This window comes from Mandrillus leucophaeus, unplaced genomic scaffold (assembly GCF_000951045.1).
Source record: "Mandrillus leucophaeus isolate KB7577 unplaced genomic scaffold, Mleu.le_1.0 Scaffold2281, whole genome shotgun sequence".
NCBI classification, from domain to species: domain Eukaryota; kingdom Metazoa; phylum Chordata; class Mammalia; order Primates; family Cercopithecidae; genus Mandrillus; species Mandrillus leucophaeus.
In genome coordinates this window covers 175,787-202,204 of record NW_012102345.1, presented here as the reverse complement: position 1 = coordinate 202,204, position 26,418 = coordinate 175,787, and the positions used below count along the sequence as shown (strand labels likewise).

The window sequence follows — 26,418 nt, the reverse complement described above, 5'->3', positions numbered from 1 at the left end:
AAATACAGAACCTCATTTAATTGTGGATTATCAATTGTTGAAAGAATTAGGTGCTATGAAGAAAGTCTTTTGAGCTTACCTGCCTCTCGGTCCCTGATACAGTAGTCTGGAGAATTCTCAAAATACACGAGGTCATTTTTTGTTGGCTTCTTAAACCTCTCGTTAGCCACAGTGAAACCTGTGCCATCCTGGTTCATGACTACCTGGATGGCCCCATTGTACTTCCTCCAGAGATAATCGCCCGTTTTCCTGAAGTCGGCCATGGCCAGCCAGCATGTCCTGAGAGTACACGAGCCGCTCACCCCATGGCATTTGCACTCTTGTTTCAAGAACTGCTTTACAGCCTGCCAAAAAAGATAGGGGCAAGTTCAGTGAGGTGGCTTCGAGCAGGTAACACATGCTACAACTACTCTCCTTGCCTCCCAGTAATCCAGAAGTGACTCTCAGGATGCTGGATCCCGGGGCGAGTGACTGGGAGATGTTGAAGCATTGCTTGTTGCTTGTTAGCCACATTAGCCACGTGCCCTGACTGCAGCAGGCAGGACAGTGGGTAGAGAGGTGAGGGATAGCGCCTAACTGTGTACCCCACTGGCTAACAGTATAACAGAAACCTCACTATTTAACAGGGCATGTGGCCAGTTTGAAGAGTGAGGGACTGAATTATTTTCTAAATAAATAGAGCTTTATTATAGTAAACATGTATACTATCCAATTAATGCTGTCCAGTTTAAAATAAAATAATATAAAAATGTATGCTATTATGCAAATTAGATTAACAAAATAACTGCTAAGTCCGAATCCTTCAATAAACCAATCATAGTAACTGGTACTACAGCAATCCTGTGCTACTGTATTTATTTTGCCGATGATCGAGAAGCGAGGCTGAGAGAGGTAGAAGCACTCGCCCAAAGTTACACAGCCAGGAAAAGACAGAGCCAGGCTGTACTGCAAAGTCAGTCAGTGACCCTGAGGCTGACAGTAACTTGGGGAGATTCAGCTTAGATGACAGGGGTGGTTTTGCTCTGATCTTTCTTAGAGAGGAAGCAAAGAAACTGGGACAAGCTCATCTCGGCTGGCTCCCAATACGGAGACCCCTTTTCTGTGGGTGCAAGGCCTGTGGAGAGGAGAGGGGACAGGTGGGCCTGAAACTTCCAGGGAAGCTTCTGCTTTGTTTTCATGAGCCAGCAGAACAGCACTTTCCCCAAAGCAATTTGGTGAGCGTTATCCTGCCCTGGCCCATTTTCTCCTTTGCTCACCGAAGTGAAGAGATTATTAGTGCTCGTGGTCCTCACAACAACTTTGATCTACTGCTCTTCCCATGTTACAGATGAGGAACCAGGGATGGGGAAGGCAGGTGACTTGCCCAAGCTCCGTAATAGGAATTCACTCCCACTCTCCCCAGGCTGGGCCTTGGCATTAGGTGTTTTTCCCACCTTACCCCCACCTCCATTGTGGATGGTGCACATTTGAAATCTGTCCCCCTCAACACGAGCCAGCCCTGGAGGGCAAGGATGGAGAAGCGAGCAGGAAGCATGTGCTTAGCTTGACTCTCCCAGTTACAGGGAGCCGGGCATCTTTAAAGGATGTCTTAGAATGAACTTCCTCTTTGGAATTACACTGCCCCATGTGCCCCACCCCCATCTTTATATTATGAGGGTTTGGTAGGAGGCTCACAGGATGGCCTGGATGGCAGGTCTCTGCCACAGACACAACCCTGGGAGTGCCATCTTGGCCCTACCACTCTGCCCCACGTGGCTGTCACCTGTCCTGGAGCTGTCCCTCCTAAGATCTTGGAGCGCGCCACACAAAACTCACTCCACACCACGTACTTGGGAATTAAACGTGAATGCTCATTCTTCCAAGTTTATTCTTTCTAAATCTAGATTATTTAATCATAAGTAATACTCCTAGATTTAACAATGACAGGAACTATTACTGCTTCTCCTCTACTTTCTTTCTTTCTTTTTTGAGACAGAATCTCACCCTGCTGCCCAGGCTGGAGTACAGTGGTGTGACTGTAGCTCACTGCAGCCTTGAACTCCTGGGCTCAAGCAATCCTCCTGCCTCAGCCTCCTGCATAGCTAGGACTACAGGTGCATGCCACCATGCCCAGCTTATTTTAAAAGTTTTGTAGAGATGGGGGTCTCACCATGTGGCTGGGGCTGGTCCGTAAGTCTTGAGTTCAAGCAATCTTCGCATCTCAGCCTCCCAAAATGGTGGGATTATAGGTGTGAGCCAATGCATCTGGTCAGCCCTCCCTTTCTAATATTGAATTTCCAGATCATAAACTTCAAAGCTGATATTTTTATACAATTAATTGAAGAATTTGCATATTAATTGAAAATTGGATCTTAAAAATAACGTTATAAATCCTTAAAAAAACGTGGTGGTGACAGACAGGATCATCTGTGCAACCTTCTCCCTTCCTTGCTAACAGTTTTCGTTCAGGTGTTGGGCAGCCTTGTGTTCCAAAGGACTCCTGACCCCAGAGTAATCTAAATGGCTGATAGTAATTTCACTGTCTTGCCACTAATTTTTTTCCAGCTTGGACCATGTGCTGGTTCAGTTTGGGCCAATCCTGTGATAGGAGAAATCTCTTAGGAGTCTTGTAAAAAAATGTTTCTTCACTCTTTATTTTTTATCTATTTATTTTGTTTTTGAGACTGTGTCTTGCTCTGTCACCAGGCAACTCACTACCGCCTTCGCCTCCTTGGTTCAAGTGATTCTCCTGCCTCAGCCTCCCCAGTAGCTGGGACTACAGGCGTGGGTCACCACGACCAGCTAATTTTTGTATTTTTAGTAGAGACGGGGTTTTACCATGTTGGCCAGGATGATCTCGATCTCTTGACCTTATGATCTGCCTGCCTCGGCCTCCCAAAGTGCTGGGATTACAGGCGTGAGCCACTGCACCCAGCTATGTTTCTTCACTCTTTAAAAGAGACACGTGAGGTGGGGGCATGGTGGCTTATGCCTGTAATCCCAGCACTTTGGGAGGCTGAGGCAGGAGGATCACTTGATCCCAGGAGTTCAAGAACAGCCTGGACAACATAGTGAGACCCCGTTTCTACAAAATAAACCAGCCAGAGGTGGTGGCACATGCCTATGGTCTCAGCTACTCGGGAGGCTGAGGTGGGAGGGTCGCTTGAGTCTGGTGTCCAAGGCTGCAGTGAGCTATGATTACATCACTGTACTCCAGCCTGGGTGACAGAGTGAGACCTTGTCTCAAAAATAACATAATAAAATAAAAGAGGCACATAAGGAGAAATACCTTGTCTCTGTCTCTAGATGCTGGTTTCCGTAGCAGCCTCTCTGCAACCTGAGGGCAGCAATGCCGACAGGCAGCAAGCTGCAGGCACACTTGACGGATGTGAAGATCTGGGTTCTGGGGATGCCGCTGAGCTGCTCAATGAGCCCACTTTGGACCTGCCCTACCACCCGACTTTTTGTGATCCAAGTGAGTAAACTTTCCTCCTTTTTTTAGTGCCTTTGGGATCTGTTACTTGTAGCAGAAAGTATTTCAGCAGGTACCATGGTCACTTCTTGGTGGTGGATTAATGACAGGCTTTATCTGACAATAAACCTGGGAGGAAATTGAGACAGCATCTCTAGTATTGGGCTTGCTCACGTCTCCAGCATCCACTGTTAACGCACAGTGCGTTCAGTGCTCAATCGCGGTTTGGGGCTACCTTCATCTCTTCTACGTACTGGGTTTGCCGACTTGAAATTCAAACCCTTAACCTTGAAGTGGACAAAAGCGTACTCAATCGGAGAGGCAGAGGGAAGGGGATGTAAGCCAAGGCAGCCTGTTTTCAAGAGTAACTGAGATAAGAGTAAGGATATGGGGGCAAGAAACTCACAATGAGGATTCCTAGTTTAGAACAACTCCAGTATTCAAATGTTATAACATGGTAACAGTAACAACCACGTATTGAGTGAGTGCTTCACTGTGTGCCAGGCTCCACACCAGGTGGTTTACACACATTATCTAATTATCACCATCAGGCAAAGTAAGTTATCATTCCCATTCTATGGTTATGAAAACCAGGGCTCTGTAAGGAAAGGAAAATCCCTAGTCACCCAGCTATTTAGAGGTAGAACAAAGATGTGAATCTCAGATCTGTGCTATTTCTAAAAACACACTTAAAATTCTGCTATAAATTACACCGTGATTTTGAATTATGATTTGCATTGTGATTTTGAATTATGCATTTTATTTCCCTCCATCCTTTTTTTTTTTTTTTTTTTTTTTGACAGTCTCGCGCTTGTCACCCAGGCTGGAGTGCAGTGGTGTGATCTCGGCTCACTGCAACCTCCGCCTCCTGGGTTCAAGCGATTCTCCTGCCTCAGCCTCCCGAGTAGCTGGGATTACAGGTGCATGCCACCATGCCTCGCTATTTTTTGTATTTTTAGTAGACATGGGGTTTCTCCATGTTGGTCAGGCTGGTCCTCAGGTGATCCATCCGCCTCGGACTCCCAAAGTGCTAGGATTACAGGCGTGAGCCACTGTGCCTGGCCCCCTCCGTCTTTTCGAATAATCAAGAATTGACATAAAATATTACATACCTTTTGTAATGGGGCAGAGGAGGAAGAATAGGTAGAGAGAGAAATAATGGGGGATTACATTGCATCTTCCAAACTAATCATTAAAAATTTATTAGACAATTCACAGAAGAAATACAAAGTACTAACAAAAGGGCAAAAAGGTGTTTGAGTTCATTAGTAATTGGAGAAATGCAAACTGAAATAATACACTTTTTTGCCTATCAAAAATAGTAAAAATGTCAATCGTTTTTAAAATTTTAATAAAAAAATAGTAAAATAGTAAAAAGACTGATAATGTTTGGTGTTAGAGTCCAGGGGAAGAGATGCTTTAACAAACCATTGGTGGGGGAGTACAGCGATCCATCATTTAAACGAGGAGTGTTTTTGCAATACCTACAAAAATGTTAAATGTACGTATCCTTGACCTTTTGATTCCACTCTGGAAACATCTGCACAAGCTTGGAAGAATACACGCCCACATGGATCTTCATGCAGCTATTGCATAATTAGTAACAGCAAAATATGAGGAAAAACCCAAATGACATCAGCAGGAAAATGGCTAAGCAAATTATGGTATATGCTTAATAATGGAATATTATGTGGTCTCTTAACAATGAAGTAGGTCAGTCTTACAGGCAGGCAAGAAAGTCAAGTGATACGAGTAAAATGCAGAACAATATATGTGGTATGATCCACTTTTTAAAGGCCTGCATATGTGTGTATACTGGCAGAAAAAGGGGAAAAGATGTTCTTTTACAATCTGGCTACAGTTTGAGGGATTCCATGGTCTCGAAAGAGGGGGGAAACAAAAAGGGTGAAGCTACTCCACATAGTAAAATAATAGGAATTTGAGGCTTTCTCCCTGGCAACTGGAGAGGGCAGGCCAGTGGGTGTCACTCCTGGCTACATATTAAAATCGCCTGGGGATCATCTCCAGCCTCTCCCGAGACTGCGTAAATCAGAGCCTAGGGTGGTTGTGAGGCCTGGGCCTTGAAGGTACTTGTGGTTCCTCAGGTGATTGATTCTAATATGCAGTCAGGATTCAGAATCATCCAGACCCAGGGATGCAGAGGAGAAGGTGAGAAACCCCTGCACCGTGGCGGGAGTCTGGGGCCTATGGAGGGTTACAGAGGTGAAGAATTCCTGCGGCAGAAGCCGACATTACATTTCTAATAATGGGGAAATCGTTATTCAATTAGAAATTGTTTCCCACCCTATGCCTCCAAAACATCGCAATCTCCGGGAAAATGTGCCACCAGTGACAATCTCTGCTAGTGCTGCTTTGGAGGGAATGAAAGATGGGTGGTGGCCAGCGTCCAACCCAAGTACCAATGGATCAATGGGTTAGTGGGCCACACCAGAGCAACAGGCTATAGTGGTGGGATACTCCCCCTGGGGTTTTTGGAGGCACTGGGCAAGGAGCTTGGTTGGGGTGGGGGGCCAGTTTCCCATGCACAGTCACTGATGGAGGGACTGGAGACATTTTATTTGGATGATAAAGGAATGAGCGACTAAAGTCAAGGACCTCTGTTCTGTAGCTACACTTAAGTAAATTTTGATTCTAAAATTTTAAAACAATAAACATCTACATAATATTAACTGCACAGCCAAGAACTGTGCCAGGATTGCAGTTCATTGTCTCTGATCCAAGATCACAAACCTTGTATCAATGAAGGATGTTCTTAAAGTGAAGTTGGGTGTTTTCTCGTTCTGTTTGCTACCAAGTGCATTGGCTATCACCTCATGTTTTCCACCCTCACAATTGTCCCACCTGCCGTCACTTCTCCTCATTTCCTGGGGGCAGCCACAGTCTTCCGTCCTTTAGTGCCAACCAGGACTGGCTCCACAGCTCAGACCTAACTTCATGCCCTGCTAGCCTGGACATGCTGTATCCTAGATGCCATGTTTTCTCTTTTGATGTATTCCTCCTTTTTGCTGCAGTACAGTGTTGAATAACTCCTTTAAGGTGGATGCATTTTCTGAATTCTTGCATGTCTGATGTGTCTTCAGTCAGCCTTCATACTTGATTAATAGCTTGGCTGGGTATAGAATTCTGGATTTAAAACTTTGAAAGTACATATCTGCAGGCTTTTGGCTTCTAATATTGCAGATGGGAAGTCTGATATGGGAAGTGGGGGAATCTTTGAAAATGGATTTGTTCTTATTTTCATTTTACTTTGTATTTTTCCCCTATGAAAGCTCCCAGAATCATTCCCTTATTCTTGGGTTCTGAAATATCACAATATTATTCCTCCTTAATCTTGTTCAGCACTCAGCAGACCCTTTAAATCCTCTCCTCCACGTTTTTTGTTTTCTTTTTTATTTTTTTTTGAGACAGAGTTTCATTCTTGTTGGCCAGGCTGGAGTGCGATGGTGAGATTTCTGCTCACCGCAACTCCGCCTCCCAGGTTCAAGCGATTCTCCTGCCTCAGCCTCCCAGGTACCTGGGATTACAGTTGTCCACCACCATGCCCGGCTAATTTTTGTATTTTTAGTAGAGACGGCGTTTCACCATGTTGTCGAGGCTGGTCTTGAACTCCTGACCTCTGGTGATCCACCCGTCTTGGCCTCCCAAAGTGCTGCGATTACAGGCATGAACCACTGTGCCTGGCCATTTTTTTTTTTAAATGGCATTCTAATTAGCTGGTTGCCAAATTTTGGAATTGGTCCTCTATGTCACTTATGTTTTCTCTCATCTGTTTTCAGTACTTTCTTCCCAATTTCTTGAGGAAGAAATTCCATCAGAGTAACACTCCTGGCTCTTTCCAGCCCCTTACTCATTTCTCCCCAGAGGAAGAGAAGTGATTCGTCCAACTGGTAAGTTTAGAAGAAGGAGCAGGGCTTGTGTGCCTGGGTTCTTTCTCTTTGGGGATCTGGTAGCCTGTGGAAATGAGTTGTGATCAGCTCCTACCATCTAGCGTGTGGCTCCCTTGCTGCAGGGGCTCTGAGGGCCAGCCTGTGGCAGGTGAGTCTTCCTGGCTCAGGGTTGAGCTGCTCCGGAGTACTGTGCTTCCAGCCCGCTTCCTCTAGGGCAGCATTTTCTTCAATCACGAAACTGCCACTTTGAGTCCATCCATTTGTCCATTTTTCAGTTGGTTTCAAACTCAAGTGGAAAAGAGCGGGGGGCATTTATGGACCTCCTTAATAAACATTTATCTTTTGGGCTTTTTGATGTACTTTCTGAGAGGTTTATTTGGCTTTCTCTTCCAAATTCATTCTTCTCTGATCGTTACCTTTTCAAGCCTTCCATTCTTATTTGTGGGTGTCAATATTATGTATCTCTGTGAGGAGACTGATTAGGCTATAAAAATGTTCTCTTATCCTTGAATTAACTGCTTTTTCTTCTGGAGTAATTTTCCTGCAATTTTTTTGTCTTTTCCTTTCATGCTGCTATATTGAATCTAATATATGATAATCCTGGGACAGTCTCTTCATATTTAAGAATGAAGTAGTAAAAAGGCATTCAGGAACTCTGGTTATAGAGGTGGGACTTGTGGACCAAAAAAATGTTGCTTTCTGGTGAGTTGGCAGGACAGTGACTATTTTTTTGAGATGAGCTCTTGCTGTGTTACCCAGGCTGAAGCGCAGTGACTATTCATAGGCACCATAATAGGGCACTACAGCCTTGAACTCCTGGGCTCAAGTGATCCTTCTACCTCAGCCTCCCAAACAGTTGGGACTACATGCAGGTGCCACTGCACCCAGGACACTGGCTCTTATGCTGAGGACTCTAACTCCAGAAAGCCTGGGATGTTAAATGCCTGCTCATGGGGAGAAGGGAGGGGTTGGGGTTCCCTATTCCATCGATGGAATTTTCACTTATTCCCAACTTTCAGGCCTATGTTTCTCTCCAGGGCTTATTTATATCTGGGGCATTCTCAGGGCTTCTTCCCTCCCATGTTGGCAGTTGCCCCATTTGCTTTTATTCTTCTAGACTGTGGCTTCTCCATCCTTCTTTATGAGCTACAGTTTATTCATTTGCTTTCCACTTTCCATAAATTCATTAAGCTCTTTCATTTCTTTTACTATTCTTCTTATTGTCAATTTAAACCATTTTTTCCATTACTACAATTTTAATGAAGTTTGGGAGGAAGAGGGGAAACATTACATGTCCCGTTCACATCCTTGAGTCAGTTTGCATTTTGAAATGTTCTGGAAGGAGACAAGGACTGTGAGGGGAGAAAACGGTCCCATTTTATGATATACATTTCTGCACTGCTCAAGCTGTTGCTTTTGATACTATGTGCAAGCACTGTTTTTACAATAGGAAGAGAAAGAACTAGAATAAGAATCAATTACAATGACTTGCTGCCTCTTGCTAATGTGGGATACTGAAAGCTTCCGTCAGAACCTCAAGGCCATAGCCCATGACACAGTCACATCCTGGTTTCTATTTTGTCTCTTGAATCTTTCCTGAAAAGTCTCTTGTTCTACTTCCTTCTTCTTTGATTCTTAATGCAGGTCGCTGTCAAGATTCCATTTTCAGCATTCTCATATGCTCCTGTTCTCAATTCTCCCAGCCCCCATGGTTCTTAATATTACCAACTGACCAGCACAATTTTTAATCAGTCCCCACTCCTCCCCATGTGCCTTAATCCCAGCTAAGTTTTACTCCGTGGCATCCTGTCAATAAATACTTGTTCATGTGACATGGCTACACTAAAAAAGTAGTTTTTTGATGACTTCTAAGGACAGCAGGACTCTTTTGGTGTTTAGCTTCATAGAAACCATTTTTAGCTTAATATATAACTATTCTCAACAAAAACTCTTCAATAGGTTCATAACTGCTTCAGTGCTAAAATCTTAGCAGATTTTTCATGTGGCCCTTCATTTTTTATTTATTTTGAGCATTTTAAGCCTTTGACCTGCAGAGGCTATTTTCTAATTTTAAAATTTAAGAAACTTCTATTTTTTAAAGTTCTTTTTTTCTTTTAAACAAACTTCTAGATATTAGCATTCTATACCAGATGCAGAAGTCTGTTTAAAAAAAAAAAAAAAAAGGCTACAGAAGAAGAAAATACATGCATTGCATAGGCTAGAACAATTCTATTTTATATTTCTCTGCTCTAACTTTGTGTCGGAGTATAATGCTGAGGCATCACATTCATTAAGTTCTTACCATATGTCAAACCATGCCAAGCACTTTATATTCACTATTTTATTTAGTCCACACTACCACATAAGATATATACTATTATTATCCCATTTTATAGATAAGGATGTTGAAACACCCAGGAGTAGAGGAGCTTGCCCTAGATCTCACAGGCAGTAAGTGAGATAATCCAGGCAGGCAGGATATAAGCCAAGTCTGTCTGACACCAAAGTCGACATCACTCTGCTGGTGTTTTTCATATTAGGGTTTGCCAATCTCTGGGGCTCATGTTCCTTGGATTCGGTGAGTTCTATAAGCTTTTACACTTAGTGTTTGCGTATCTAATTATAGTCTAAAAGGAATGATATTGCCAGTTATAAAGACAAAACTTCTCCTAAGGAAGTTTTGGTTTCTTAAGTCAGTTCTGAAGACTGAGTCCAAGCAGCCCTTACAGTGTCTTTGTAAAACTTCTTTGTAGAACATGAGAATTTTTTTCTTGCAGGTACCTGCATTTTGCAACGTTTATGAACCCTGTGTCATGTCATGCTGATTTTCTTCCTATCAGAAAGAAGGCAGTCCATTTTACGCTGTGTGAAATATTTGCCAACTTAACAACTTGTCTTAGAAATCCTAGTTAGAATTTATTTTAGGTCTCCATATACTGTGTCTTCACTAAATTATTTAGTTAAACTTGAGCATTTGAAGAAGTGTTAGTACTTCACTTTTTAGTTGGGTATATTCTACAAAGTCAGTAATATATTTCTGGATCTATATCAGTTTTCCTGAGGGAAACTCTCATTAAAAACATATCATTTAATTTTCAGATGCTGGCTTGAAGCCAAGTACATTTATTAACAATTAAATCCTCTTGACAGGTCCACGTCTCTAAGATAGAAGTTGCTGAAAATTGGGCCAACTCATACCTTTTAAACATACACACTCTGGAACTAAGAAAAAAAAATATTTATTAAAAAACTGTGCAGTTGATTTGCTTATGCAAACATTTATTAACTTAATAAGACATTGTAATTTCTTGAGCACTGTCATTCTTTAAAAGCAGTGACTGTGGGTGGGCTTCGCTAGAAAATATAAGGTGTGGAATTTACATTTGTGGAATTCAAGAACATTACCACTGACTAACCATATATCTAATAATTCTTATTGACTAATGAGGCAAGTCTAAAAAACATTTTCCACTAATAATAGAACTTTACATGGAGTTGTAACAATTTTGTTAAGAGTTATTCCCTGTCTTGGGACTTGACTTCTGGTTAGTTTTTGATTCATATGATAAATAAAGATCTCTAATATCAAGCACATATTATTTTGGGGTCCAACAAGACAGAGGTGAGGCTGGCAGAACTGATCTAACTTTTAAAAGTGCTTTTCATTTCATGAACTAAGGAGACCAGTAAGTAAACAAATACCTACTAGGTGAAATTTATACCCCATAAAGATGCTCAAGATTGTTGAAGGGAGGATCAGGATGAATAGGAGGTTAAAGCAACGTGGCTCTGCAGTTCAGTATGGCTTTGGCATTTTCTTTCCTATTGATATTCCCTACTGTCTAAGAGTGGGATTTCTTTGTCATCATGCCCCAGTTCTCTTAGGTCACGCCCATTATTCATTTATTATTATTTATTTTAAATGGCATCAAGGGATCAATTTTTTAAAGTCTCAGCCAAACACAGTGGCTCATGCCTGTAATCCTAGCACTTTGGGAGGCCACGGCAGGAGAATTACTTGGGCCCAGGAGTTTCAGACCACCCTGGGCAACATAGTAAGACCCTGTCTCTACAAAACATAAAAAAAAAAAAAAAGAAAAGAAAAAGAAAAATTAGTCGAGCACAGTCACATATGCCTGTGGTCTGAGCTGCTTGGGAGGCTGAGGTGGGAGGATCACTTGAGCCTTGTGCAGTGAGTCATGATTGCACCACTGCACACTCCAGCCTGGGTGACAGGTCTCAAAAAAAAAAAACCATCTTTTTAAAAGTCTTTATTAGAATTTAGATTTGCTTGCTTGTAAGGTTTGACTTACATGTAGTACAATATCCATTTCTGTTTACTTTGGAGGCACTTTCTGCAGGTGGAACTTAGAAGTATCTGGTCTGTCCCAGTGCCCAGTAGGCCATGCTCATGCTCAGGGGCAGGCCCTAGTGCTCCGCAGCACTCACCTTGGGTGGTGCTTGTTTGGCTGGCGAGTGGAACTAGAAATTTTGGACCCCCTCACCCTCTGTGCTTCTCCATAGAAAATACAGGATGCCAAGTCAAGTTTGAATTTTAGATGATTTCAGTGAGCAAATATATTCAATTTATTTGCTGATTCTAGCCACCCTGCTAAACCTGTCTCCTCATGTGCAAACTGTGTATAATAATGGTACCTACTCCTGAGGCTTGCTTACCACCTGGTGTATATGCGTATGTATTTTATTTTATATAGCAACCCTGGTTTGGTAACTTGTGCAAGATTTTGCTGAAGTATTAGAGCCAGTTTTCTGATTCCAGGGCCTTATCCTCCATTATGCCTCAGTCAAGAACTCCTAAACTAAGAGCTCCCAATGAGTAGAGTAGCCAATCATGACATTAACTATCATGTTGAAAATGTAAATATCAACACAGTTGCCATATGCTAATTTTTTAATATTAATAAACACCCAGAAGCTTACTATATCAGTACTTATATGTATATTTAAGGCTAAAAATAAAATTCAAAGAAATACAAATTTCTCACAATTTTCCTAGTAAATCTATTTTTTTGATGTGGGATCTCACTATGTTGCCCAAGCTGGTCTCAAACGCCTGAGCTTAAGTGATCCTCCCACCTCAGTCTCCCCAGTAGCTGGGATTACAGGTGCATGCCACCTTGCCCAGTTAATTTTTTAAGTCATGAATTCAAACTTATTACAGAAGGTTTGAACTTTGATAGCTATCACTCTATCAAAGTGGACTCTAGAGAAATTAACAAATGCATGAAAATTAAACTTAAGTATTTAACTTTCTCTCCCACTGTTCAATGCCTTCCTCTTGTCTTCCCGGTGGCATCCAAATGTCTCCGCACAGTATATGAGACTCTCCAGGCCGGGTGCCGTGGCTCAAGGCCTGTAATCCTAGCACTTTGAGAGGACAACTTGGGCAGATCCCTTGAGCCCAGGAGTTCGAGACCAGCCTGCGCAACATGGCAAAACCTCATCTCTACCGAAAAACAAACAAACAAGCAAAGACACCCAAAATTAGTCAGGCATGGTGGCATGTGCCTGCAGTCCCAGCTACTGAGACTGAGGTGGGAGGATCGCTTGAGCCCAGGAGGTCCAGGCTGCAGTGAGCCGAGATTGCGCCACCGCACGCACTGCAGCCTGGGTAACAAAGTGAGACCCTGTCACACACACACAAAATAATAAATAAATAAATAAAGGACTCCAGATCTGGCTGGGACTCAAATTTTCAGCCTCAGTTCCCATTAACTCTCAGTCTTGAACTCCACCTTAGAGTTCTTGTATTCCTCAACTTTATGATACACTTCCTGCTCCAACATCTGTCTTTGTCTTGAAGTCCCTTCATCCTGGAAAGTGCTTTCCCTATCTCAACCATGGGAAATCTTTTATCTCCAGCTCAAACACCCAGTTCTTTTTTTGATACAACCATTATCTCCTCAGCTAACTGGCCATGTGGCTGATGATGTTATTATACCACATAGCATTGCTTGCCTTGCAATTGTATTACACTTGTCTCCTTGACTAAAATTTAGTTTCTTATGGTCAGGGGCTGCTTTGTTTTATTCTTTTCCACACTGATTTAGTACCAAAATGGATGCCTTTCCCAAAGTAATTCCTTAATAAATTATCTGTCGAACCAAAGTTAGTCCCAAAATACAAGAACAGAGCTCTGAATGTTGCAGTGCCGTTTGTTGAAATTTTGTGAATCCTCCAAAAAGGTTAAGGTGGTTTGGGTGTGCTCACAATGACTGGCTGTTCAGTTTTCAGCACTTAAAACAACTCTTCCTTGCCATTAAAAACCGATACACATTCATTTTAGAAAATGTGTGAAGACACACACAAAGGAAAAAAATCATCGGTAAACTACCTTCCAAGGGTAGTTTACTGGATTTTCCCCTGTACATATAGAAATATTGTTTGTTTTCTCAGAAATACTCAACAAAGGCAATATGGAAATGTAGATAAGGGCACATGGGAGAACAGGGGCGGATGTGAACTCCCAGGATCTAGTACTCTGTGATTCTATGACCCTGGTTTAGTCTCTCTATCCCTCTCAGGGCCAGTTTCTCATCTGAAAAGTAGAAATATGAATGCTCTTTTTTATTCCTACAGGGGTTTTGGAAAGATCAAATTATAAAACATTTGACAGTATTTTGTAAATTGAAAAATACTATATGTCTGGTTTTATAAGTATGTTAACTGAATAGAAGATGACTCTATAGATAGATGGAGTGATCAGATTGAATCCTAAATAATAATTCCAGGTGGATGGACTTCTGCCTAGCTCTGTTACCTGACTTACAAATAATCTTAACTTCACAGAAGGGAAAGGAACTTTTATTAAGCATCTATTACATGCCAGGTTCTGTGCTATCTGCCTTACACTTGTCTTCCTGTAGCACCACAAAATGCCCTTTCACACATGAGAAAAACAGATTCAGTGAGCAAAGCCACTGATATTGTAAGATTAAAACCAAGGTGCATCTGATTTGAAATCCCATGTTCTTTTCTATTTTTCAGTTAGAGGCACCTTTTAGGGAAAGCATTTTCATGGAATTCCTCTTATTCTTGTGGAAATTCTTACTCTTATAGAAACTTTCAGAGTGATGGAAGGGCAGTAAGATTGGAAACATGAGTTATTTTGATACAGATTCCCTTAGGAACGTTTAAAGAAGTTGTGATTATTTCATTATTTCATCTTAGAAGAAACAGTGAACTAACTTTTTTGTTTGTCTGTTTTGTTTTTTTGAGACAGGGTCTCGTGCTGTCACCCAGGCTCGAATGCTGTGGTGCGATCAAGACTCACTGCAGCCTCAACCTCCTTGGCTCACGTGATCCTCCCACCTCAGCCTCTTGAGTAGCTGGGAATAGTAGCTGAATAGCTGTGGTAGTAGCACTACCACACCTGGCTAATTTTTTGTATTTTTCTATAGAGACAGAGTTTCACCATGTTGTCCAGGCTGGAAGAGTGGACAAATTTAAAAAGTGCTTGTTTACAAGCTCATTAAAGGAAATAAATGGCAGATGTTGACCTTTTGCATGTAATTTACCTAAAAATATCTTAAAATATAATTTGGAAGTTTTTATAGCATGGCTTCTTTAGACCTAAACAGAGCTGCTGAAGGACGTTATAGAATTTCCTTCTTGATAAAATATTTGTTTTGAACAAGACAGGCTTATCTTTTTGGTACTTATTCATAGTCCTAATTGGAGGTGGAAAACTAGACTCAATCAAGGATGAGCATTCAAGTAAACATGGAAGAAAAAAATCATTATAAATTCTGCTGAAACTGTGATTAAAATAAATGATACAGCACAGAGGATCTAAAATGATATTACAGTACAGAGACACATGAGGGTGCTCTAACCAACTGCTATAATAAATAAATTGTTCAAATATTGGGGAAAAATTAAGGCCCGTGGTGAATGGCAGTGATGAATTCTGACTTTTAACATTAGCTAAACAGAACAATCTCAGAATAGATGGTGTTTTAAAAATAAAATTTATTGCTCTCCCCTACCTCTCCCAGTTTAAAAAGTAGATGTTCATATTGGCCAATTTGGAAAATACTGAAAAGCACAGAGAAACAGAAACAAAGTGGACTGATGTTACCGTCAGCCCTGGGAGGTGGGGGCTTTCTAGAGCCTAGAGCCAAGCCAGTTGGAGGCTTAGCTCAGGAGGCCTGCCTTCAAACACAAGCCCAGCCTGTTCTCATTTTGATTCCACAGACCTTCTGCTAGTACGAAGGGGGAGTAGAGACTGGGGGTCTAATGACCGCAAGAAGAGAATTAGAGACGCATGTTTATCTCAATACATTTACTCTCATTAAAGTTCATATTCACTGACATCATGCATCTCCTTGAAAAAGTCTGCCCACCCACCATTAATTAAAGCCACATTTTAAAAAGTCAGCGTGTGCACTTTTATTCCAATCAAAAGTAGCCTCCTAAGTTTTGCAGAGCAGGCAGGAGAATATCTGAGGCCTGACAGCTGTTCACCTCTACATGGTGAAGAATCATGTGATTTACATTAAAAGTTGTGTTTATTCAGGGCCTAAAATATAATAGGTATGATCTATTGTCTTGAAGAGTTGAAACATTCAATATCTAATGACCTATTTAGTGAAATTAACATTTATTTTGATAAGTCAATGTTCTTTTGGATACAATATCTGACCATATGCTTTTATCTTTCCAAATAGAGAAATCTAACCATATACCCTGTTTGAGTGATTAAGCAGCACACTCCTATCAAAGACACCACACTTTATAACTTATACATGCACTATCAATGTTAGGACAAAGGTCAGTGTAAATTTTTTTATCCAAATCATTGCACAAACGGTAATTACCAATAGTTGTAGGATTGCAAAACCATAGTCTATTTTCTTGGCAGTAGTGACTGTAAGTTCATAAATTCATGAAAATTAGGAATGTTGATTTTTAAAGTTCAAGAAAGGTACTATTTGTAAACAGTTCAGGTCACACTCATGTTATACCATGTGCTAAGCAAGAGTTCTTTCCTTCCAACTTCCTCTGAATGAGATTTGTTCTCTCCAGGAGCCTAGTAAAGGGGTTTTCATCCATTCTTTTCTATTATTTTTCCTATTAAAGCCCCCCCAGGGACCATTCAATTTTATGCTGATTTTTCTTTATATATTAATATCAAACACATTTTTATGTTGTGGTGATAAAAGACAAATTATGGTTATCTCTTCCTATTGGCAATTAGATTATTCTAGAATAGTTCTGAACAAATATTTGATTCACCCAGCCAGTTAATGCTCTCCACACAAAAGTATCAAGTACAGCATTACATTCTGTAGTTATTCTGGTCATACCACCATACCAAAAGACATGGGTCATCAATGGGTCGGAACATTGGCATTGAAATGGTTTAATCCTAGGGTAAAGCACCCCTGGACTAGGTGTTGAAACCTGACTTTCTAGTCCTTTCTACTAACTTCCTTGTGACCTTGAGTACCTTGAGGGCCTCAGTTTCCTCATTTAACAAATGGTGGTTAGAGGGGGAACACTGACTGGAGCCCAGGAAGTGAATCAGGTCTAGAGGAGAAGGGGACAGAATACCCTTTGGGGATCATGTCTTCCCCTGGTCCACTCACTTATCCAGCACCAGAAACAACAAGGTGGGGCTTTTATGAGTGAGACTTGGGTCAGGTTCCAAAAGAGGGCATCCCTAAATCTAGAAGAAGCCAACGAATCATGCTTGGTGAGTTGTTCTCATGATACATGTAAGAAAAGATGCTCTGGGTCTTTACATCCCTTAGATATAAGCATTCAATGTACCGTTGCTATGTAGGATGAAGCACTATCCTAACCCACAGATCGTATCTTCTGCTTAAATGATTAGTGTCCAGAGGGACCATAAAAGACTTGAATCAACACAATGCCAAACGCAATGGGTGGACTCCTTCAACTAGCTGTAGGAAGGAAGGTGGAGTGTGGGTGGGAATATTTCAACCTAGTTGTTGGTATTCTTCAGAACAAACAGCAAATGGCTAGCAGATAGTAGGAAGTTGTGACTACACAGCATTTTATCAATTCTAGGAAAGTTTAAGATAAGCTCTGCCTAAGTGGTTTATAAAGCCATGCAGCCTACAAAATGAACACCGTTGCATTTCCGTACCTTCCTGCCAGCTCTGTTGTTATGAAGATTCATCAGGGCTCTGGCATCCTTTCCTTTCCTTTCCTTGGCATCCACGAATGCGCGGGCAAATTTGATCCCATAGTCAATGTTATCACTGCAGCCACCCCAATCAAAAATGCCCTTGCTGTCCTTGGCGCTTCCCATCTTCTTTGGATCACAGGAACAGGATTTTACTTCTCCTTGGCTACAGGCCCTGGTGATGGCAAATACAACTCCAGCTGAGGAGATGGCATAAACAAAGGCAGATTCCCGACTACCTGAAACAAAAATGCTTTTCTTAAAAGTGGTCCGGTAGCACTATTTCTGAATAACTTTCATATGATAATTGTTTAATACTTGCTCTGTTTCAGACAACCTTTGCCACTAGACAACAAGGTACTGATATTCTTGAAGGGTTCTTTTCCAGAGCCCGGGTTCTTTCTTTAATATGAATCGTCTCTATCTAATAGAAGTTTTTGTCAATTTAGATATCTATATGGCAGCTCTTCTTAAATAAGGAGTATCAAAGAAAAAGATGGCGTTGCCCAGCTCCTGGCTTCACATTAGTCTCAAACACAGGCTTGCCCTGTTTCAACAGAGAGCTCCAGATGTCCTAGAAGAGAGGAGCATAGCATCTCTAGGCCTTTTTCTTTACTTTACAGTCTGAATGCTACAATTCTATCATTCCACAATATAGTTGGGAACTCATGGCACCACAGCTTTCCTCAAAAAATCCTTCCAAACCTCCAGGACTTCCTGAAGATACTCATATGCATTTAAATTATTGAGAATGAAATACTGAATTCAAAGAAATCTAGGGACCAAGGTGGGAAGAGAATTCTGGCAGTAACCAGCCCCTTGCATTAACACGGGAGAGCTTTGGCTTGGCATTGACTTTCATAAGTAATTGAGAGATTGCTGAAGGCAATATGCAATATCCTTGAGTTACATACTATATGTCTAACTATTAAGGTGAATTTACTTTCTTCTGGAACACCTGCACTAATCACTGGTATTGGGTAAAAGACAGTGAAAAGTTTTTCTTTGGTTTTTCTGGAAGGAAACAAATTTACCGCCTATAATTAGACTTGGGCAAGAACCCTTTGGGGTGCTTTCTTAGAATTGTTCTTTATTAGAGCACAGGCTACTTTCACTTACAGGCTGAAAGGTACATATTTCAGTGCAATAACTACATTAAATTATTTTAATAATCTGTAGTAACTCATAACACGGTGTTGTGGTATAGTGACAGATATAAGGCTCTTTAGGGTCCGTGTGCACCTCATTTTTCAAGTGGAGCTGTATTTCATTGTTATTAGCATGCCCTTTTATTAATGGTTGCTGCAGCAAATATATTAACAATCAAAATAGAAGCTGGACAACCTAATGCCAATGCAAGGCAGAAAACAGAGAACCATTCGGTGATTCAATATGTCAAGAGGAGTGTGACTTTTTGAACCACACAGCTGGGAGAGCAAACCACCTTTTCGCATTGAAGCCCTGCTTGTTTCCGTTTGTCATTCAGTGTTAAAATTTATTATACGTCCCTTGCAATATTTGCTCTGCTAGTCTCATTATTAAAAATCAGGAAAACATATCTACACCATATTAAATGGCACTTACCTCAGCCTTCAGAAAATATTTACCCCCCAAACCTCTAACCATCAAAAAAGGAATCAATCATGCCCTGTAGTTAGGTAAAATCAATTACATGACTATTCGCCATAGGTAGCAGGTAGTCCTCCCCAGAGGAAATATGATGGTTATGAGAGCTATTTTAAAGAGTCCCAGCTTATACTATATAGATCACAGATATTCTAAGTGGAATTGAGATGTTTTGTAAAAGAAGGTGACTAATACACACTAATGTGACTTAATCTCAGGTAGTGGCTTTCAGATAAATAAAACTTTTATTATATCCATTTTACAGTTTAGGAAAATACCTTTTCCATAGTTACCCCATTTATCTTCTAAAGCTTCATTTGGGATTTAGAAGCCAGTGCCCATGTTTAGAGAGATCACATAGAGGAGGAAATTCCCAAAAGCTTAAGTATGTAGCACTAGTCTTATTTTTTAAGGAGAAAGAAGAGACATTTTATGAGGTGGTCTGTTACGGGAAAGGCATGGAAGATGGGGATGATAGTATATCAGGTAACCAGACAGTACTTTGAAAGCAACAAGAGAAATAAATTGTCTAGGTGCAGAGTTCATGCTGGTATAACTTGGAAACAATTACATGTTGACTGAAAGAAAACAAATCACAATCTGCTTCATTTCAGAAATAATTTCCAAAGTAAAAAGATGACTTTTCTAAATATTTGTCATTTATTATTCAAACACATTACTAAATAGCTAGATGTTCCTTTATTGAAATTAAAAATTTAGCACATTGACTGGTTTTTCATTTTACCCCCAGATGGTTTGGTACCATGTAGATATAGCCCTAAGATGTTTTCAGTTAAGTGTTTAGATGAATCACTAAAATGTTATGTGTGAAGTAGTAGCACATTTCAAGAGCTGGCTTTGTAACAAAACAAATTTTGATCTTGGGCCTCTTCTTAGAAAGATTCTTTTTAAAGCTATCACAAAATGAAACAAAATCCAAATCGAAGTGGTGACATCTACATTTCCCAATGTGTTGCTATTGAAGTTTCTCTAATTTTTGTATGGAGATAAATCAAGCAATGTCTGTTAAGTACATAGGCACAGTTTTTATTTGGGGTAGAGGGATTGTTACCTAGGAAGGCAAAACTCTAGAAGCTAGAGTTTTTTGAAGGTTATGGGTTGTTTGACTCTCTTTAAAGTATTTGCTTTATAAAAAAATATTTATAAGGATGAGACCTAATTACCTTTGTGTTTTCTAAGGCTAATTCTAGAATTTTGGAGGTGCATTCTTGCAGGAATATTTTTAGATTTGCTAGTTCTGTCCTTGTTTCTCTGCCTGTGACTGGTAACTGTCTGTTGAATGAGTAAATTACAAATGTTTCTAAAAATTGTTCTGTCTTACTCTGACTCTCTAAAGCCAAACAGGCAAATTTTCTCCATTTCTCTATGACCATGGGACATTTTGGTAATTTTATGTTCTTCTTATAAATGGTCTTGCCCGTTGCCTTTCCTATTCATCTATGAGCATATTTAGGTGTCCACAACTCTAAGATGTAACTTTCTCTCTAAGCAACTAATTGTAGAAATCTTTGGATAGCTTCATTGGAATTTCTTGATTATTTCCAAGATGAGCTGCTTTAGGCCAAATTCAGCCCTCCCATAACCAACACAAAATCATCACTGACAGTCATAATAGTTTGCATAAATGTTTGAGAGGGAACCTGGCCTTCTGTGAAGAATGGAAAGAAATTGTGTAGCATGAGTGGTTTAAGTTCTGAGTACTTTGGCAAAGTATCCTGCTTCATCTGAAAAAAAATCTGACGGAAGTATGAGTTAGAATCTCTTATTTACCTGAGACCTAGACTAAGTTAAACTAGTTCTGTTTCCTCCAGTCCTGTCACCCAGGCTGGAATGCAGCAGCAAGATATTGTCTCACTGCAACCTCCTCCTCCCAGGTTAAGTGATTTTCATGCCTCAGCCTCCCAAGTAGCTGGGATTAAGGGCATGTACCACCACACCCATGGGGTTTCACCATGTTGGTCAGGCTGATCTCGAACTCCTGGCCTCAAGTGATCTGCCTACCTTGGTCTCCCAAAGTGTTGGAATTACAGGAGTGAGCCTGGCTGTTGCCTCTAGTTCTAACCTCCTTCCTCTCAGCAATTCTACAGCTCTGAAGAAACTAATAGTGTCAAGATTAAGTTACAGTATTTTATGAATGAATCCCCAGCTTTGATGGATATATTTTCTTTAGGATCACTGGTCAATATTGCTTCCTTTGATATGTGATCTAAAGGTTTTATTCAAATATGTAGACACCTTAATACATCCAGAGATGATCATATTATAAATGAGATGCATATCTAATTTGAAATCATTGCAAAGTGGTTGTAAGCACTTTGAAAAAAAATCCTGATATGTTTTAAACACTGAGAGCCATGCATAATCTATCCAGAGATTACTCGTTCTAGATATTTGCAAACTCTCTTTGACAAGGTCCAGTTTCTTTAATTGATTCACTGTGAGATAATCTACGTGAAGTCTTAAAATTCCATGAAGCTGAAATTTATTATTAACCTTTCAAAAATTTGCGATGTCATATCGAAACTCCAAAAGGAATGCAGAAGAATATAGTTCTTAAACTAGAGAATAAAATTGCAGAATATCGCAGTAAATTAACTTTAGGGATACTCTAAGAATGAGAGTACTACGCCCTTGGGGGATTTTAGAGACATTCAGTTATGCATTTGGCCTCATAAAACCCTAGGGCTGTGATGATTACATGATAGAAACACCCTCTGTTAAGCATTACCAAGTGCACAGTCCGGATGATTTTCTTAGGAATTGGGGGGGGGTAGGCAAAAAACAATTATAAAGTTTCCTATTTTGGGGGTTTGCACATAAACTGCTGTGTTATCAGTCAGATTTTCTAATAGCAAATGGGCTGTGGTAGTTCTTGGAGAATGCTAATGATGCCAGGTTAGCAGATGGGCATTATTTGAAAATAAAATATGATTTTCAATTAATTTTCTTTAATTTTGCATTAGCTAGCGAGCTACTTTCCATATTCAGAACTTTTAAGACGTTTGCTACGTAATTAGAACATGTTTAAGGTTCCTGTTAAGGAAGAAAAAACCTCTATGGATTCATGTTTCCCACCTCTATCCCCCACAGCTATCCTTATTGCTTAAAATGTAACTGGAAAATAATAAGTACCCACTACAAGTTTATCCACTCATTCATCATAATGAATGGACAGGGCCCGCAATACACAAGGCACCAAGCAAGGTACAGGGAATATAGGTTAGTTTCTGCTCTTAAAGAATTTACAATCTGTTGGGAGGAAAAATGTTGAATTTAGTCACAGAGTGACTCAAGGCTGAGTAGCTGAATGGAAGGTGAAAAGTGGTGAGAAGAGATTTGTCTCCGCTTCTTAATAACACTTACGTGGTGTTTTTGCAATGCTGATCATCTTTTGCTGAGAAAAGATTTGAAGATTCTATCCTGATGATCTGCTCAAATTCTTCTGAAGGAAGCCCCAGAAAGACAAGGAAAAAGTCAAAAGAGACTTGTGGCTCCTTCTCTCGTCTCTTAGAGACGAAATCTGAACCTGGAGGATGTGCCGTATTGAAGGGATGGACAGAGCAAAGAGTGAAAAGACAACAACCTGGGGTTCTACTTCTTCCTTTTAATTCACCTCTTGTAAGCCTCTAGACATGTTCCTTGATTTCTCTAGTCCTCACCTATAAAACAGGGACAATGACGCCCAACAGAACAAACTTCTGACGGAAGAAAATGCAATAGAAGATAAGCACGGTCTCTGAAGACAGGGTGAGGGAGCTGTGCATGAGTAGAGAGCCATAGGGCTGGGTGAAGGCAGGGGACTTACTTCGGAGTAGGACCCTGCCAAAGAGGCTGTGATCCCTGTCCAGGGTGTTGCAATTCCAGCGGTGCTGGCGGAACTGGTGCTGGCATTCCGCTGTCCACTCGGCCACGCCCTGGCTAATGGCACGCATCACATCTGGATGTCTGTGACACAGCTGCCGCTGGCTGCTCACCAGGCCTGGCACATTATCGCACATCACCCTGGAGGAGCCACCTGTAGCTCTCATGTACCTATAAGGGACAAACCAACACAGAGGTGAGGGCAACATGAACAGAGAGGCCTGACTCGGTGTTCCTGGGAGACTAAGGAGTTCAAAGCACTTTTCAAATATGAATTCCTTATCCTTCTGGCGGTATTAGAAAGCAAGGGTTTTTACTTTTTAATGTAGTGGAGAAACAGCCAAGGCAGGCAGGCATAGTGAGTGATCTTGCAGAAGTCATCCCCAAAATGCTGTGATGACTTCTGTTGGACATGAAGCTAGGTCCACCAGATGATGCTCTGGGCGGGGGGACAGAGGCAAGGTCGGCATCTGGGGAAATGAATGATGGGTAAGAAGCAATGTGTCTTAGGGAGAATGTGTGGAAGACTTTTCTCAAGAAGGTTCAGATCTCAGTGACACAATGTGTCTGGACTTGGCTTTGAGGGAAGCTGACCTTAGAAGCTCTTCGTTCCCATTTATTTGACAGAATGTCTTAAGAACTGTCTGTATCTGTCTAATCAACACCTGCTGGTATCTGATGTTACACTCTCCTCACAGACAGGCTGTTCTTTCCTTACTGAAGAGTCTTTTAAACATTTCCATTTTGTAGCTCTTTTTGGCTTTTATAAAGATCCTTTGGAAAAAATTCTTTCTATTGTTATTAAGGACACTAAATGTTTGGAAGAATCAAACAGTGTTATAGCTCCATAAAGTACTTTTTGAAAAGAAACTTTAACAAAAAATTACATCATCATCTCTACCCAGATGTTCTCTATTAGTCGTGAAATGTTTAGAAAGGTACCTTTTATATAACCCAAGCTGCCATAGGTGTCTTTTGAAGCGATCAAACAAGGAGAATGTCTTTTTCTTGTATTTTCATTATTTTATATGATCATAAAATCGTTACAGCTGTGACTTCCAAAAAATATATTTAAGTGACAGCTGAGAGACAATGTGACAAAAAGCCCGAGCAATAAATAATGTTTATACACCCATGGAAACAGAAATAGTCATTTTATTGAAAAATGGTCAGTCTGATAAATCAATCTTTGATCCTGTGTCAGCAATGTCAAGGCTAAACGCCTCCCTGTTCAAAGCCGGCTTAGGAAGGAATTGAACCCCTCTTCCCATCAGCGCATTGCCTTGCTCCTTTGAAGAGCTCCAGTGTCTTCCTAAACATTTCCCTGCTCTAGACTGTAATTGAGCTGAGACCCCTTACCAGATTCTTTAAAAATTAGCCCACAATAACGGGTCTCTCTGAATCAATATTTTAATATCTGTTCTGAAACTTTTAGGTGCAAGGAAATTACAGGGCTATCAACTCTATCTCTTTCCAAGACCAGAAAGTCGGCAGATGAAGAACAGTTTCTAGATGGGGAGGGAATCTGCCTTTGGAACTTTTAGCGACCTGTTATGGTTCAACATTCCATCACTATGCAAAAATAAATAAATTGCAGACCAAAGTACAAAGGAAAACAGCAAAGTTACTCTTTGCGGGGACGGTTGTGAACAGGGTAACATCTTAGAGACAGACCCGGGGTTGTAGCTTTGCATTAAAGCCATAGTCTCTACCTGGAGGCAGCAAAATGTTCTTCCGCCCCACTGGGGTGAACCTGGAATGTGGAAGGACGGGAAATAATACAAAATCACACGCTTTGGGTTCTACAACTCCTGACTGCCTGAATTGGCCCGTCGATTTACCTTGAGGCAGTTTTGGGAGGGGGGTGGGGCGGGGGAGGCGGTTGTAGTTTTCAAGGTGAATTTACACACACACACACACACACACACACACACACACACACACACACACACGTCTGTGCTAGAGCTGGAGACCGGGCTAGCACGTCTCTCAACAGGATAAGAAATTGGCTGATTTTGCTGTCGCTCAGCTGGATCCAAATAAACCAAACATCGGAACTCTCATTTGGTGGGGGAATGTGGTTTTATGGAGTTGTCAAAGCTGAAATGATCTTCCGGGAAAAGAGAAGGGGCTCACCATGGGGCGATAAGAGGGCAGTAGCCAGGGTTCGGGCCAGAATCCGAGACTGCTGCGGCCGCGGGGAAACGCAGCCAGGAAGGGTCTATGTGGCCAATGAGGTCCCCACTCCGATCTCCAAAATACCCCCGCGGTCGCGCGCGTGTACTTACCACCATGAAGAGTTGACCTCGGGGGTGAGCCAGGTCAAGAGCAGAGGGAGCCAGAGCCAGATTCCACCGAGAGGGGCGTTCATATTAACCCCCTTGCGTCTGCATCAGGTCAGACTCCGTGTGCGGGCGCCATGCGTGCCCAGAGCAGAAGCGCTCAGCTCCGGGAGCGCCTCGTCACGGCCGCCGGCGCCTCGCCGCGCCCCCGCCCCCCGCTCGCGTCTGCGACGAGTGGCGAGACTCGCTGATAAAGTTTCAAACGATGGGCCCAGCGAGCGATAAAGGCCAGTCCGGGCCGCCTCGCCCACAGCCCAATTCCCCAGGCGCGGCGAGCGCCTGCAGCCCGAAAGCTCTGCGCGCCTCCCGCGCGCCCCTGTCCGCTCTGCTCCCCTCCGGGCGCAGCCGAGGGAGGGGGTGCTGCGCCTGGCGGGGGTGGGGAGAAGCGCGGGGTTTTAGACAAGGGTGCATGAAATGATGGCAAGAGATGTCTGGGGATGAGGTGAGGCGGGGAAGGGGGAACACCGCTGCATGGTTACGAGCACAGGCGAATACAGGCACCTTTAGGGAAGCTGGGGCAAAGAGCATCCGTGGGCTGTAGGAGCGCGCGGTGCGGATTGCCGAGGCCATCCGCTGGCAAACAAGTCCCTGAGCGTGCAATGTGGGGCAACAAGGAAGGGGGCCAGGGGATAAGGAGATTACTATGCATGGGATACAAGAATCCAGAGATGATTCTCAACTCATTGCTTCGCTTCTCTCCCTGACGCTGGGATGAAGAGCTAGCACTTGTAAATTTGGAGCTGCCGCGTCTATGCAGGGCAAGATTAGGGAGGGGCCAGGCCTCAGCGAAATGACCTGTTGGCTTTGATTCCTTGGTGCTGGGCTTATATACAGAGCCCATAGGGAGGGGAACTTAGAGGGTACATGACCCTCGGGACCTAACCCAGCAGTATCTGCCAAAGTACCCAGGAAAGATGCAGTTTTTACGCACATCCAGCTCCTCTCCGGAGCTGCGGAGCGCAAAAGATCACCTAGAGAGGAACTGAGGCAGCCAGGCGTTCGCCGGGGGTGTGCGCCCTTGCACCTCCCGCCGCC

At 41.9% G+C, this 26,418-nt stretch overlaps 1 protein-coding gene across 1 annotated transcript; it reads right to left on the bottom strand.

Annotated features, from left to right (window-relative positions):
• Positions 1 to 79: 79 nt before the first annotated feature.
• Positions 80 to 25,713, bottom strand: WNT2 (wingless-type MMTV integration site family member 2; the record flags this gene model as incomplete). The annotated part of the gene is made up of 4 exons (XM_011981584.1): positions 25,330 to 25,713; positions 22,986 to 23,212; positions 17,495 to 17,772; positions 80 to 344 (listed from the first exon to the last, which is right to left on the bottom strand). Coding segments are annotated over exons 1-4 (853 nt in total), but the record flags the coding sequence as incomplete, so codon positions are not given.
• Between the last annotated feature and the right edge of the window lie 705 nt (positions 25,714 to 26,418).